The 14,965-nt window shown below is 37.6% G+C and overlaps 1 protein-coding gene across 2 annotated transcripts; it reads left to right on the plus strand.

The window, feature by feature from the left end:
• The first annotated feature begins 1,729 nt into the window (after positions 1 to 1,729).
• On the plus strand, positions 1,730 to 4,914 carry LOC129435185 (transposable element P transposase). Of its 2 annotated transcripts, none has more exons than XM_073873876.1 (7): positions 1,730 to 1,996; positions 2,135 to 2,278; positions 2,382 to 2,497; positions 2,932 to 3,104; positions 3,407 to 3,552; positions 3,692 to 4,012; positions 4,120 to 4,914. In XM_073873876.1, the coding sequence occupies exons 4-7, from the start codon at positions 3,070 to 3,072 to the stop codon at positions 4,587 to 4,589; spliced, it is 972 nt and encodes a 323-aa protein (XP_073729977.1). In that variant the 5' UTR covers positions 1,730 to 1,996; positions 2,135 to 2,278; positions 2,382 to 2,497; positions 2,932 to 3,069; the 3' UTR covers positions 4,590 to 4,914. The 2 variants fall into 2 exon arrangements, with proteins under 2 accessions (XP_073729977.1, XP_073729978.1); XM_073873877.1 differs by having other exon boundaries at positions 2,932 to 3,313; positions 4,120 to 4,910.
• Positions 4,915 to 14,965: the final 10,051 nt, after the last annotated feature.

Consider the following 14,965-nt stretch of genomic DNA (forward strand, 5'->3'; position numbering starts at 1 on the left):
TGATTTTTGTGCTGCCTACGGCTGCACCAACGAACGGAGCCTCCAAACCAGAACGCGTGGGATCACCTTTCACAAGTAAGAAAAGAAAATATTATGACAATTATTAGGATACTTAGTACTACAAGTTCTGCTAGGAATAGTGTAGCTGAGACAACATTACAAGATTGGCTACATATATTTGCATACATGCAGTACATAGAATCAAAATGATAATATATTTTATACTGTATTTTAGTCCATACCCTCAATGTTGAAGGAAATAAAGGTGCACAGTGAACACAGTGAACACTTCAGAAATGAAGATTTCGACAGGACAGGGCAGATTATCAGATTGAAAGCTGGAGCGGTTCCATCTGTCTTCAACTTCCCTGCTCATCTTCAGAGGGTACGTGTATAATTGGCCAACTAGATTACAAGGTGTTAAAGATGGATGCATCGATATTTAAATGTGATTTAATGTTACACTTTCTGCAAGTTTAGCAATACATAAAGTGTATTACAGATCAATTGAATATTTAACTATTTTTTCAGCCGGTAGCACCAACAAGCACAAACGCTTCAAGAAAAGCAGGAGAAAACCAGCCCATGTACCCCGAGCAGGATCAACCTCCACCTGATGTTGTGAGTATTTGTACACATGAGGAATGTCACTAACAAATACACTAACCCTAACCCTAATTAACTTCATTATATATATATATATTTTTTTTTCAAAGCCACAGGCATCCACTAGAGAGAGGCAAAGGAGTCGGAAGAGGAAGGCCCCTGACCACCAATATGCAATGCCTTCCTCTCCAAAGGCTCTTAAGGCCAAACTTGATGCAGCCATAGCCACAGTGTGTAAAATGTGGCGGGAAAAGAGCAATGCCTTGGCAAGGGTAAGGAGGGCCAAGAAGAACATGAATGCTCTTCTGGAGGAGCTGAAAGCCAAGAACCTCATCAATAAAGAGCTGAATGACAAGCTGGAATGCTACTCAGGTAAAATAAATAATGACTTTAAATGTTTTGTCTTTTTTATGTTCTTTGTTAGACATAAAAATTACTATCAACGTAGACTTACTAAATCACTTTTTCTAATTACATTTTAGATCTTCCGGTTCACCTCCTGTCAAGACAGGGTGCAGAGTACATCCAGGCCCAGAGAGACTTTGCGCTCACTCTCCACCTGCATGGTCCTAAGGCGTATCCCTACCTGAGAGACGACCTGAAAATTCACCTTCCACATCCCAGTTCCTTGAAAAGGTATTCTTCGTCTCTAATTTCAACTACAGTAACAACTTCAGCTACAGACTGTAGTGTCATGAATAGTTAAACTTACTGATCTAAGTCGTGCTAATACATTTTGATGTTGTAGTTTTTTTAGTATGTCCAGGGTCCACAATAGGGGTGTGATTGGGTTAGTGGCTCATTGGGTAAGTAATTAAATGGTCAATGTCATAATTGTGTCAAGGTGGCTGATCTCACTGGACGCCAAACCTGGCCTCAACAAAATGATGCTGGACATGCTGGGAAAACGGCGCCAAGAAGATGAGGCCAAATATGGGGTTGTCACTCTGATGTTGGATGCGATGGCCATAAAGAAGCATGTTCAGTACGATCCACAGTCACAAACCATGTCTGGTTTTGTGGACATGGGGGATCGTATAAATCAAAGTGACATAGCTTCAGAGGCTCTTGTGTTTCTGGTCGTTGGGCTCCAAGGTTACTGGAAGGCTCCATGTGTTACTATTTGACTAAGAGCCTAACCCCGGAAACGCAGAGTGTCTTAGTTGTGCATGCTCTGGAAGAGCTTAATCAGCGCCAGATCAAGGGGGTGTGCATGACAATGGATGGCCATGCATCCAACATCAGTATGTGCACCCAGCTTGGATGTGACCTTAAGGCAACACCATGTGAGCCCTTGAAGACACATTTCCCCCATCCAAGAACCAGTGACAAGGTTTTTGTTATGATGGACGCTTGCCACATGTTGAAGCTGACGCGCAATATGTTGGAGGTACGTGCCTCTCTGGTTGATCATATTCAGTTGTTTATGTTTTAATCGTATGAAATCTGTGTTATCACATAATTGTGGAGAATATGCAGATTTACATTGCATGTTTGCGAGCAGTTAAAAACTATGGTTATTCTGCAGGCATACAGCCCAATTTTAAGCGTCACTGGCACCATCAACTGGAACTACATCGTTCATCTCAACGATGTCCAAAAAAAAAGTGGACTGCATGCTGCAAATAGGGTCACTGATAAACATGTTTACTTTAGTAATCAGAAGATGAAGGTATGTTTTTATGATGATTTGCTTTGTGTTTTTATCCTGGTGCTGATGTTTGGATCTTGTAGCGCTAATTTTCTCCTCATTTGTGTATTTTATCTCAATCAAGGTCTCCCTGGCTGCTCAGGCCCTCAGTAATTCCGTGGCAGTGGCCCTCCGACCTTGCGGGATCTGAAGGAATATGCAGTGTTCCAAGATTGTGAGGCTACAGCAGAATTTATCGAGGTAATAAAGCAAGAGATCTGCATCACAATCTAAAGTCATTTCCAAATATTCTACTGTTCTTATGAACATTTGAGTGATTAATTGCTTTAATCCTGTTGGAATTTATGGCATTTATTACAGGTGACAGATTCCAGATTTTAAGATTTCACAAAAACATGACAACACAACACTTGTAGATCTACTATTTTGGTTGTTAATGTGTACAGAATATATAATTGGTGTATCAGTATCAAAAAAGTATCCTCAAGTCTAGCAAGCACATATGTACAGTATGAGCTTTTTGTACTTACCGCAACTCATAATTAGCCCAGGAACACCCCTCATCTCAGGTTTAAATATTAAATTATTCAGACTTAGATGTATACTATGATACTTTAAACTCAGTTAAGGTGATGATTTCAGTGCTTCCAGTCACTTAAGATATTTGTTTATAGATAACGGACAGGCTGTTCGATATCTTGAACAGCCGCAATCCCAGAGCCAGAGGGTTCAAAGCCCCACTTGGTTCTCGGAACTGGACAAGCACCAGGGAGTTCTTGTCAAGAGCCAGGGCTTACTTGCTCGCTTTGAGGATGGGAGATGGCACACCCCTCTACCGTACAAAGAGGTCTTTAAAAAAAAAGAGAATGTTCTGTTGGTGATGCACTGATAACCCTCAGATGCTCTGTCGTCCTCCTGTTTGCATCGAGTTCATAAGATGCTCTGTCCTCCTCCTGTTTGCATCGAGTTCATAAGATGCTCTGTCCGCCTGTCTGCATTGCGTTCAAAAGATGCTCTGTCCTATCTGAGTTCATGAGATGCCCCACTCTTCAAGTGGTACGTATTATTTTATAATTCATATTCATATGATAATGTATTTACTTGTCTGTGAATTAGTCTCTGTTGCAATTCTCTTCTTTGTTTTTGAAGGCTGCTCTCTGTCCTCGGCTTTGTCATAAACATTGACACATTGATGGCGATGATTCCCATGCTCCTCGAAGGACAGCGATATGTCCTGACGTACCGATTCAGCCAGGACCACTTGGAGCATCTTTTCAACTCCATTAGAGCTTCCGGTAGAGTTCATATTTACCAGCCACATAAAGTGTCAGCATATGCTCTTATAGCTTTCACATATACAGTATCTGGAGTTGTCAGAAAAACTATTTAGAGTATTTAGAATGTCTGTGGGCTTGCATAAATATTGTTCTGAAGGTGGCTGGAATAACAACCCTAACGCCAGCCAGTTCAAGTACATTTTCCGGAAGCTGATGGCCAGGTGTGGGGTTGTTAAACCAAGCAGCAAAGGCAATGTGACAGCACAGGATGACACAGAGTCCCTACCAGCTGATCAGTCTGCTGTTCAGTGCTACCGCATAGACACATCTACCAACCTGTCGGCTGTAGAAATGTCCTCTGCAGAAGGAGAAGATCTCCCTTCCCCGTTTGCAGACATTCCTGCCCTTGTACAAGACCACAGCTATCTTCCCAAGAAGTTTGATGGTCTTGTGGAAAATGTGCTTGTGTACATTTCAGGTAGAGTTAGACTTTATAGTAGATTTACCCTATAACTAATTTATTTCCCCATGCTTATTAATTAAAAAAAGTAATTATAATGTGAATCTGTCCACCATTGATTTCAGGATTTGTGGTGCGACGCACACTAAAAAAGCTTTCCTGTGATGTCTGCCGGGCAAGCCTGTTGATGGATGCTGAATCTGCCAGTAAGGACCAGAGCTACCATCTGCTGACGCTGAAAAACAATGGAGGTCTTGTCATCCCATCAGCAGGCACCGTGAAGGTCGTCAGGGCAGCAGAGTGGGTTGTTCGGCAGGCAGTAGCAGATTCCAGGAGATCGCAACCCATCAAACTGTTGGAGGTCCTCTACATGGTGAGGAAGAGGATAGGTGGAGAGGATGTGTTTTTGCTCGGGGAGCACATCACTGACACGCGATATGGCATTGACAGTCACCACCATACACTCTTGACTCTGGTTGTGTCCCTCTTCTTCAAGCTAAGGCTGCACCACATTGCGAAAATGTCAACGCTTAGCTTGCAGAAAGACAGTGTGAGACAGAAGCTCACAAAAACTGTCCTTTTCAAAGGGCAGTAGCGCAAACTATTTGTGCACTTAAAGGATGGGTTTTCAACTGGTGGTCTGTTTAGTTTGCTACTCTTCTTTGATGTTTGCATGTGAATGAGTGGTGTATGAGTGTGTGCGTGAATGGGTGAATGTGGGGCTTTGTAAAGCGCTTTGGGCACCAAGATGGTGTAGAAAAGCGCTATGTAAGTTCAGACCATTTAAGAGAGAGGAGGAGAGGGAGGGAGCTGTATTGATTATATTGTATTGATGGAAAGAGTTTTGTGTCCAATTGTGTCTTAATGTTTTTTTTTTTTTTTATATTTTGTTATATAGTATTTTTCTAATTGTGTGCCTTTGGACCTAAGTAAAAAAAACAAAAAACAAAGACCCATCTCTATTCTCTTTATTTTACAGAATGGCAACTTGAGACAGATTTATATTATACATAAATTTACACATGTATTTAATAATGTTAATATTAGTAATAAACTAAATTGCACTATTTCATGTTTCATGTACCTTATAAATATTGACATCATTACTGTGTGTGTGTTTATGGGTATACCTAGTACTTTACCTGTCTAGTCTGCTTAATATATTAATATATTAATATATATATATTTTCTTAATTAACTCCGTGGCTATAATTTTTCACAAGTATGCAGTTAAATAGTCGCATCCCTGACGTTTATGACACACCAAGCCGTTTGAAAATCGGTTGAAAATTGAGCAAAATATAGTTATTTCAGCACTACATGCACAATAGACTTTAATGTTATAACTGGACGAGCGGTCCTGTCCTAAGATGGCCACCGAGTGACGTCGTCGAGTCCCATTGGCTCTCAGCGCCGGTAAGCCATCTAGCCTTTATACATATCTATGGTTTTCGATACGTATCACTACTTTATATGGGCTTCCGCCGGAAAACTTCCCCCGGAAAACCCCGCCCAGCCGTCAGTCAGCGGGAGACGCTAGAGCTTGCCAACAGCTTATCACGCCACTCAGCTTTGTTTAATTTCAAAAGTCAACAATGGCACAACACGAAGTGTGTTTTTGGATGTAAGGAGAAGACATCCAGCCTTATGGAAACAATGGATATAGTTTATTATCTGGATTAGCAGCGGAGTTTTGCGTGTGTGTTTGATGCTGTGGATTTTCAGAACCGGGTCATGACGAGTTACACGTGGTAAGTAAGACTTCTGTCTTATGTTGGAAATAGGCGCGTGTATATTATATAAATGACATGAACATGTAGTGAATCATAAGTTAAAACAGTGTTGTATAGTGTTGCATGACTCGTACTCGCTCCTCCTGCGGTAGTAACTCCTCCTTCATTTTTTCGTACGTTATCGGAAAGATTCGGTAAAGCTAATCTTTCTTTTATAAATCTGATTAAACTAAAGACTCTTCAGAGATATAAAGGATGTCATACTACTCTATAGGTACTCCAGATTAACATCAGAAATGCGGAAACAGCGTGTGTTACGTGAGCTTTAAATCAATGTATTGTTTCATGTGAATGAGTGGGAAAATGGTTTTTACATCTTTTCGTAGCAAAGTCTCTACTCTACAAGAGTAGATAACTTTTTTGCTTGTTAACAAATGTTTAGGATGTGTTCCTTGACCTTATTTCAGCAACTTTTTGTTTTCTTTTTTTTACTAACCACGCATAAACATCATTTACTTAAAAATACAAACATGTACATACATTTATCTTACATATTATTATATATGTGTTTTAAAGCAACTGAAAAAAGACCAAACGTGAGAGCATGTCAGAACCATTGACAGTGTCCCAAAAGGGTCGGACTCGGACCCCAGAGGGTTAACTTCAACAATGAAACAGGGTTTAATGACCCTTATCCCTAAACCAGGCAAAGATGCAAGACATATAGATAAACTTCGCCCAATCACACTCCTCAACTTTGATTACAAAATCTTAGCTCATATATTTTCTAATAGACTTAAGAAAAACCTAAATCAACTAATTAGTGAATCACAATCTGGATTTTTAAAAGGTAGGTCAATACATAATAACACTAGATTAATTTAGGATATTTTAGATTATCGTGAATGGATTGAAGATGACGGCTATATTCTTTTTTTTTAGATTTTAGGAAAGCGTTTGATACATTTGAACATAATTTCATTTTCAATTCCCTCAAAAAATTCGGTTTTGGCCAAAGATTATTTTCTTTTATAAAAATTCTGTATACAGATATTAATAGCTCTCTCGCTTTCATCTGGGACATCCCAAAAGTTTAATATATCTCGAGGAATAAGACTAGGATGCCCTATCTCCCCTTTTCTGTTTATCTTAGCAACAGAAATGCTGGCTATATTAATAGATAAAAACAACAACTTTGAAAAGTTAAATGTATTTGAAAGACAAATTGGTATTAGTCAGTTAGCTGATGATACAGTAATCTTTTTATAGAACCAATATCAAATTGACAAAGCAATTCATCTATGTGATCTCTTCTCTAAAGCATCAGGGCCCGGTTCCCCAAAACGTTCTTATCGCTAAGTAGTTCTTAACCTATTCCTTAACCTCTCTCTTAACTCTATGGCACGATTCCCAAAACGTTCGTACGCTAAGTATATCTTCTGTAAGTCACACTTTCGTAAGGTTGGTCTGGACCATTCGTAAGCTCTCTCTTAGCGTTGTTTGAGCGCAAAACGCTATCGCCGCAGTCTTTAGAAATCAGTGCAGCGCAGTACAAGTCAAACTATGGTATGCTGACAATGATTTTATGTTATAGACATTTTTAAGACTTATAATAAAATATGTTTGCAATGGATACAGGACTATTTATGCAGTTGACTTTATTTGGTATCAGAACTAATGAATCAAAGACGGCGCCGGTGTTTGTTCCTCATTGAAGTCTGTTCCCTATATGTTTATAGCGTTTTCATCATGTTACATTTATAATTTATTTAGAACGATTAAAGATTTCAATTGGTTATACTAAAAAGCAATAATATCATGTATTCTATTATACAATTTATTAAATATTTCATATTTGACAGTTTTATGTCTTTTAACATATAGCCTGTCTTTTTCTTTTCTTTTTTTCTCTACTGTTGGTTTTAAAACTGTTATGTTTCCAAACATAATAAATATATATTATACATATAATATGATTCATACTGTAAAAATAATTGACTTACAATCAAGAACAGTCAAGATACATTACATAAATGCACACATATACTTCTCAGTAGCCATTAAAACTTTCAATGTATACAAAGAATAAACATATAATGTGATAAAAATGCTATAAAAACACTAGAGGGAAACACAGGGGGAACAGACTTCCACACAACACAGGCCGCGTAACTGTTTAGTCCATGCCAAATTTTTATTCGGCAACCCTTAAACCTTTTGACATTTTGCCTGACGTGGCTAAATAAAATAAATCGCCTTCCAAGACAACTCAATATGGAGCTGCTAGATCTCCTCAGACCATATTCTCTATCTAACTAGGTTGCTTTTTATTGAAAACATTAATGGTAAGTAATACCGCATTAAACAGAAATACTGCAGCTGCTTGCCAATCAATTCTGATTGTTAAGTACCTTAACATTCGTATAAAAGTGTATTACATATTTTTTTAAAGTCAAAACCCATACCAAGAAGCGGCACAAGTGGCACAACGGGATAAGGAGGGTGGATAAATAGCGAGGGATACCCGGTTCGTCTACCTGTACTGACAATTTGATCATTTAATTAATAGTCTATATTTTACGGATAACTTAAACTATGTTAAAATAAATGTCACTGGAATAATTTGAGTAATGTTCCATTTGTATAGAGCGTGTTGTCTTTCTTAACGTCGTAATGCACCTTCGCGTGAAGTGGAAAATCGATACCTGAGTGATCGATCGAAAATAATTCAGCACCTTAACTTGGGACAGCGCCATTGTACGTCGAACTTAGAGGCAGCGTGTTAAGAAGCTTCCTAAGAGACACTTCGGGGAACACACTTAGGAACATCAACAACTTTGGTAAGATATATCTTTTTGAGTCTTCTTAGCGCGCTAAGAGTGAACGTTATCGGGAAACCGGGCCCAGGCCTTTACTTAAACAAATAAATGTGAACTAATAGCAATTCATGATAGTGAGCTGGATTCATTGTACAATATACCAATTAAAACTTCTGTAAAATACCTGGGAATAACTATTACTAAAGACAGCAATCAAAGTATCCAAGAACATTTTGTAAAGATGTAATGTAACACTGCAATCTTCAACTTTATCTGAAAAAATAGACATCATCACTATATTAACAAAAAATGACTTGCTTCATAGGTATGAAGGAGGTGGTTTAAATGTTATTGATTTTGAGTTGTCCAAATTACCTCTTAAGTTATCTGCATTCCATCAGCAAGTTATCATGTGTTGGAAATTGGCATTTTCCTACAACTTTAGTCCACCTGTATTTGGAACAATCGTTTTATTGCACACCATAACAAATCTTTTTTTTATAGGAACTGGTTTCAATACAACATTCTTTCCATGCTGGACATAATGGATATCTCTGAGAATATACTCAGTTATAATGACTTTTGTCTTAAGCATAAGTTTGTTTGTCATCCTAAAGAGTTTTTTACAGTTATAAAGGTCATACCTAAAAGCATGATATTATTGATAAAAGTAATTCTTTCACATTACTCTGTAACTTTCACTCTCCCAACCCTCTGTCTTGGTGAACTCTCTATAAAAGATTGTAAATGCAACAACAAATATATTAGAACCATTTTCACCGAGAGGCTACATCCAAATAGAATTAGACGTCATTATATTTTTAAAGACTTCAACCCAAATGAAATTAAGGAACTGAGAATGAATTACCTTACCTTTCAAAGTCTTCTCAAAGTAAAAGAACTCCACTTTAAAGGTGCAGTGTGTAGATTTTAGGGGCATCTAGTGGTGAGGTTGCATATTACACCTCTCCCTTTCGAAGCACATAGAGAAGCTATGGTAGCCATCACAAGACAAACACATCATCGTCTGAGACAACGAAGTGACAAACACGCTCTATAGAGCAGTTTGTCCGTATAGGGCAGGGAGGGGCAACTTCGGTCCTTGAGGGCCGGTGTCCTGCAGAGCTTCTCTCCAACCATAATTAAACACACCTGATGCAGCCAATTAAGGTCTTTCTAGGCATACTAGAAACTTTTAGGCAGGTGTGCTGAAGCAAGTTGGAGCTAAACTTTGCAGGACACCGGCCCTCCAGACCAGGACTGAAGTTGCCCATCCCTGGTTTAGGGCTACTGCAGAAATTTGATTGCGCAAAATGGCAGCTTCCATGTAGGAGGACCCGCCGTGTATGTAGATAAAAGCGTCTCATTCTAAGGTTATAAAAACATAACAGTTCATTAAGAAAGGTTTTTATACACCACTAAAAACATGGGTATCTATATTATATTGCATTGCTGTCAAAAGATTGTTCTAAAATTTACACACTGCACCTTTAAAATAATAAATGATATATACCCATCCAAATAATTCCTTCCTCACACTTTAATATTAGAGAAAACACTTGTCAATTTTGTGAAACTGAAACCACTGAACATTTTTTTTTATAGTAACTACACAAAGCAATTTTGGTTTCAATTGTATAGCAAAGTGTCAAGTATTATTGTATATATAAATCCCATTGAATACAAACAAATTAAGTTTGGTGTACTAAAAACTTATCAACAACACTATCTAATTAATAACCTTTTTGATTTTGCAAAATGTTTCATTCACAAGTGTAGAACTCTTAAAACTCCTCCATCCTTTCCTCACTTCATCAGAGAACTTGAAATGATTGCAAACTCTCTTCATACTTTTTCAAATGAAAAATGTAATGTTATTGCCAATTTTTTCAAAGATCTTTGTACCCAATAAGTATTTGTAACCCCTTGTATTGTCAACATTATTAAAAAGTATTACTTATTTATTTTTACCATTAGTTATTTATTTTCCCTCCTTTAATTATTTTTTTTTCCATTATTTATATTATTTAATACATTTCTTTGTGTTTTCAGATTTGAACTGTAACTGTTTATGGTGCAATGTGTCTGCCTTTGACAATTGTAGTTTATTTTTTTTCTATTGCAGCGTTGTTTTTGTATGTACATTTGAAATTCCAATAAAAAAAGGTCACAGCCTTTGAATTGGGACACAGCCACAGCTTCACTTTTCTTCTTTTTCTAGAATTTAATGACGGTTTGAAAACTTAAGTGGATTACCCCCACCTACTGGATTGGAGGGTGAAGCGCAATATGATAAATTTGTTGAATGTCTAAGTAGATAAATTGTTAATTCCCAAAGCTCTTATATGTTGAAATAACTGAAGTCATTTTCTTACAGATACTTGTTTAAGTAAAACAAAAAAAAGTCTTACACAGGGCTGCCAACTTTTGAGTACTTATCAATTATGGATTTAAATCTGCAGTTTTATGAGAGTATCTGCGTGCATGGAATCTGGGCAGGACTGCTTTTCATCCAGACCTTGATGCTTTAAAGCGATACTCCATCGTTTTGTCATATTAAATTATGTTATTACCTTAACTAAGAAGAGTCGATACATACCTCTATTATCTTAGTGTGTGCACGTAAGCGCTGTGGAGTGCGGCGACACTTTGGTAGCACTTAGCTTAGCCCAGTTCATTCAATGGTACCAAACAGAGATGAAATTAGAAATGACCAAACACATCAACGTTTTCCCTATTTAAAACGAGTATATAAACGAGTTATACAATCAAATATGAAACCATTTTTTATCTCTAAAGAATTTTGAAATGGTTATGCATGCTTTTGTAACATCACGATTGCATTACTGAAAATCACTGTATATCGGGGCTCCTCAGTCATGGGTTTCTCGTCTACAGTTGGTTCAGAATGCAGCGGCTCCGGTTCTTTATCGTAAGCGCAAATGTGAATCTATCACACCAGTTTTAATTTCATTGCATCGGCAATGAATTTTACTGTTTGATTATAAATCTCTCCATAATCAGTCTCCACAGTATCTATCTGATATATTACAGCCATATACTCAGACAAAATAACTCAGATCTGCTGATTCTGATTAATTGCAAGTTGCCAGGGCGCGTCTCAATAACAGAGGTGATCATGCTGTTTTTGGCCCCAAGTTGTGGAATAGTCTTCCAATTGATATCAAAACTTCCTTAACATTATCCATTTTTAAGTCTACTGTTAAAGCTTATTTTTCCTCTCTGGCATTTAATATTTTATGACTTCCTGTGCAATGACTCTTTATTTTAATTAACTTTATACATTTAACAGCTTATGTTTTATTTGCCTTGTTGACTTGTATGTTTTGCATTCTCAGTGCAGCACTTTGGAAAACTTCGGTTGCTTTAAATGAGCTATATAAAAACATTATATGGTTTTGTATTTGGATTTAAGAGTTTAATTAAGGAATATCGCTCGAGTAGGAGTGTGATATAGCTCTATATCATCACGGCTGTGATTAGGCCAGAGGCAATCACAGCCGTGATGATATAGAGCTATATCACACGACTCCGAGAGCGATATTGCTTTTATACAACAGTTCGACGGCACACGTTTGAAAAACGAAAACTAGAAAACAACAACAACAACGGAGTTATTTTAAAAGCCTCTTTGTTTGAGAACTACTTCTTCCGCCACGGATTTGAGGGCGGCCAGAATGACAGGTAACACTTTCGGCTGCTTTGAATCTCATAATAACTCAATGGACGGATAGGCGTTTCTTTATATTAACGTTTCTTGGTCACAAAGTGTAGTTTTAAGATTAGTTCAGTCGAGAATATATATGTATTATATTTAAATCTACAGTCGATTAGTAAAGGTAGCGCCTGTTTGAACGTTTGCTTAGTGAGATTCGGTACGTATGAGAACCAAAGCATGAGCGGACATCAGTGTTCACTCGCCCCGCTGACCACCGCCCTCTCTGGGCTACATCTCTGACAGGGATTCCCTGGCTCTGATATTCGCCTTGTTTGTTTTTGATGGTCAAAATGAGATCAAATCTGCAGTATTTGGTGTCATGATAAAACTATTACTTGTTTTCTTATTCATATTTAGTTTCTTTTGTGTTATTATTGTTTTGCCGCGAGGTAAAAGTTAATAAAACTATACTTATATAAATGTTACTATTGGTTTACCATTTCATCTTAACGCGATACGAGCACTCGGTTATTATTAGACTTCGTTCTTGTCAGTACTATATAAAACGGTTTTTTATAAGTGTCAGAGAGATGTTTTTGCATGCTGCTTATAAATATACCAGTGGCGATATCTCATAACATGTTTTAATAGTCACGTCGCGATTAAATAAATGATCAATGTCCACATTTAAAAGCTGCGGTGCTTACCTGCAGTTCCACTGTGTTTTCGCGTTCTGATAAGAGATATAGCTCCAGAAAAAAATGAGTGTTTACATTCCTCTTTCCAAGTGTTAATCGTCCACACGATGTGACAAGACATTACTCCCATTAACTTTAACGTAACATCCAAGAGCGCTGATCTTTGACGGAATAATAACTTCCGATTGGGGATTCACAGACTGATTTACGAGCTAGTGAACTAATGAGACACACAGAGAGTGATTCAAAACAACGCGGTTGTGTGTGTCCGTGTGTGCCTGCAGTTTTTCCATTCAGAGATGAGCCTGTTTAGAGGACCTCCATTCACTAGGTGGCGGAATGATACGAAAGGTGAAGCGGTTACTGTGCCGTTATCAGTAGAATATTGCACACCTCTTAGCCAATCAGATTCGAGAACCAGACAGAACTGTTGTATAATAACCTGTAAGAATCGCATATTGTTAAAAAAAACCTTTGGTCTCCTTCAGCAAAAATGAAATCATATACGTGTGAGATCAATAGCGAGAGAAACGTAAGAATTAGTTTGTTTGAGGCAATTTAAAAATAGTTGCAAAATGCAGCCTAAAGCACTACTATTTACTTAAAGGAGCATTTCACCCGTAGAAACATTAATCTTTATTGTAAGTGTGTCATATTTGATATGTAACATACATTTAGAATTTGGTGGCTATTTGACCGAGAAAATGGGTGTTTGTAGTCTCACCCCTTCAACAAAGATATTGGACTTCCTGCTTTCAATGATGCAAAATGATGAGATTTTTACATCATTGAAAGAAGGAAGTGCAACACTGAAATCTGTATTTCTCCTGTCTCAGCGGAAACTGAGGAAATGATGCACAACCATTAAAGGAATAGTCTACTCATTTTCAATATTAAAATATGTTATTACCTTAACTAAGAACTGTTGAATCATCCCTCTATCATCTGTGTGTGTGCACGTAAGCGCTGGAGTGCGCTGCGACGCTTCAATAGCATTTAGCTTAGCCCCATTCATTCAATGGTACCATTTAGAGATAAAGTTAGAAGTGACCAAACACATCAACATTTTTCCTATTTAAGACGAGTGGTTGTGCGAGCAAGTTTGGTGGTACAAAATAAAACGTAGCGCTTTTCTAAGCGGATTTAAAAGAGGAACTATATTCTATGGCGCAATAGCACCTTTGTGAGCACTTCGACTCGCCTGAAAAGTCCGCTCCTCTTCTCACTCTCATAATGGGAGAGGGAGGGTGTTACTGCGCCAAGTCGAAGTACTCCCAAAAGTGCTATAAAATATAGTTCCTCTTTTAAATCAAGCAGCAGCCCTTTTTTGGGGGGTGTATGAAAGGGTGTGCAAAGCACCACTTACTACTTACTATAAGGTGTAAGTGTGACACTGTCACACCTATCATACATATTAGGTACACTAATGTTTAATTGTGATCATTAAAGGCGGAGTCCATGATGTTTGAAAGGCAATGTTGATATTTGAAATCACCTAAACAAACACGCCCCTACCCCAATAGAATCTGGACCTTCTGTTGATAGACCTGCCCCACACATACGCAACCCGGCATTTGATTTGATTTGATTGCCTATAAGTGTGTTTTGGTAGTCGGCCCGTCTCCTTTTCCAACGCGTTTTTCAAACATCGTGGACTCCGCCTTTAAGTATTGTCATTATAAAAAAACATAATTGACAGTGTCGATTTGAGTTTCAGTTGTCCTTATCTTTACCCCAGCCCTTGAGTTAACCATCCAGCGGTGCAAACTCATCAGGGGTGCCACAGACACATGCAATATATATATTATAGATATCATATCACAGTTTATATATCAATTATAATTTTTATTTTATTAGTTTTTAAATCAAATTTGAAACTGTTAATGTACCTCAAACTAACATCAATTACTGTAATGACATAAACAAGTATTATTTTATAATTATAATAATTCATAATTATAATATACAATATATTCTTCATTTTTTGTTCATAATGCATTTACTAATGTGAACAAATACAACCTTTTTGTAAAGTGTTAAAG

Source organism: Misgurnus anguillicaudatus, chromosome 12 (assembly GCF_027580225.2).
Source record: "Misgurnus anguillicaudatus chromosome 12, ASM2758022v2, whole genome shotgun sequence".
NCBI classification, from domain to species: Eukaryota; Metazoa; Chordata; class Actinopteri; order Cypriniformes; family Cobitidae; genus Misgurnus; species Misgurnus anguillicaudatus.

Bases quoted from the DNA above. Each gene is read 5' to 3' on its own strand.
- LOC129435185 (XM_073873876.1), top strand. From the start codon at position 3,070: ATGGGAGATGGCACACCCCTCTACCGTACAAAGAG. The intron at 3,553-3,691 runs GTAGAGTTCATA...ATTGTTCTGAAG, and splicing joins CAACTCCATTAGAGCTTCCG to GTGGCTGGAATAACAACCCT. The intron at 4,013-4,119 runs GTAGAGTTAGAC...CATTGATTTCAG, and splicing joins TGTGCTTGTGTACATTTCAG to GATTTGTGGTGCGACGCACA.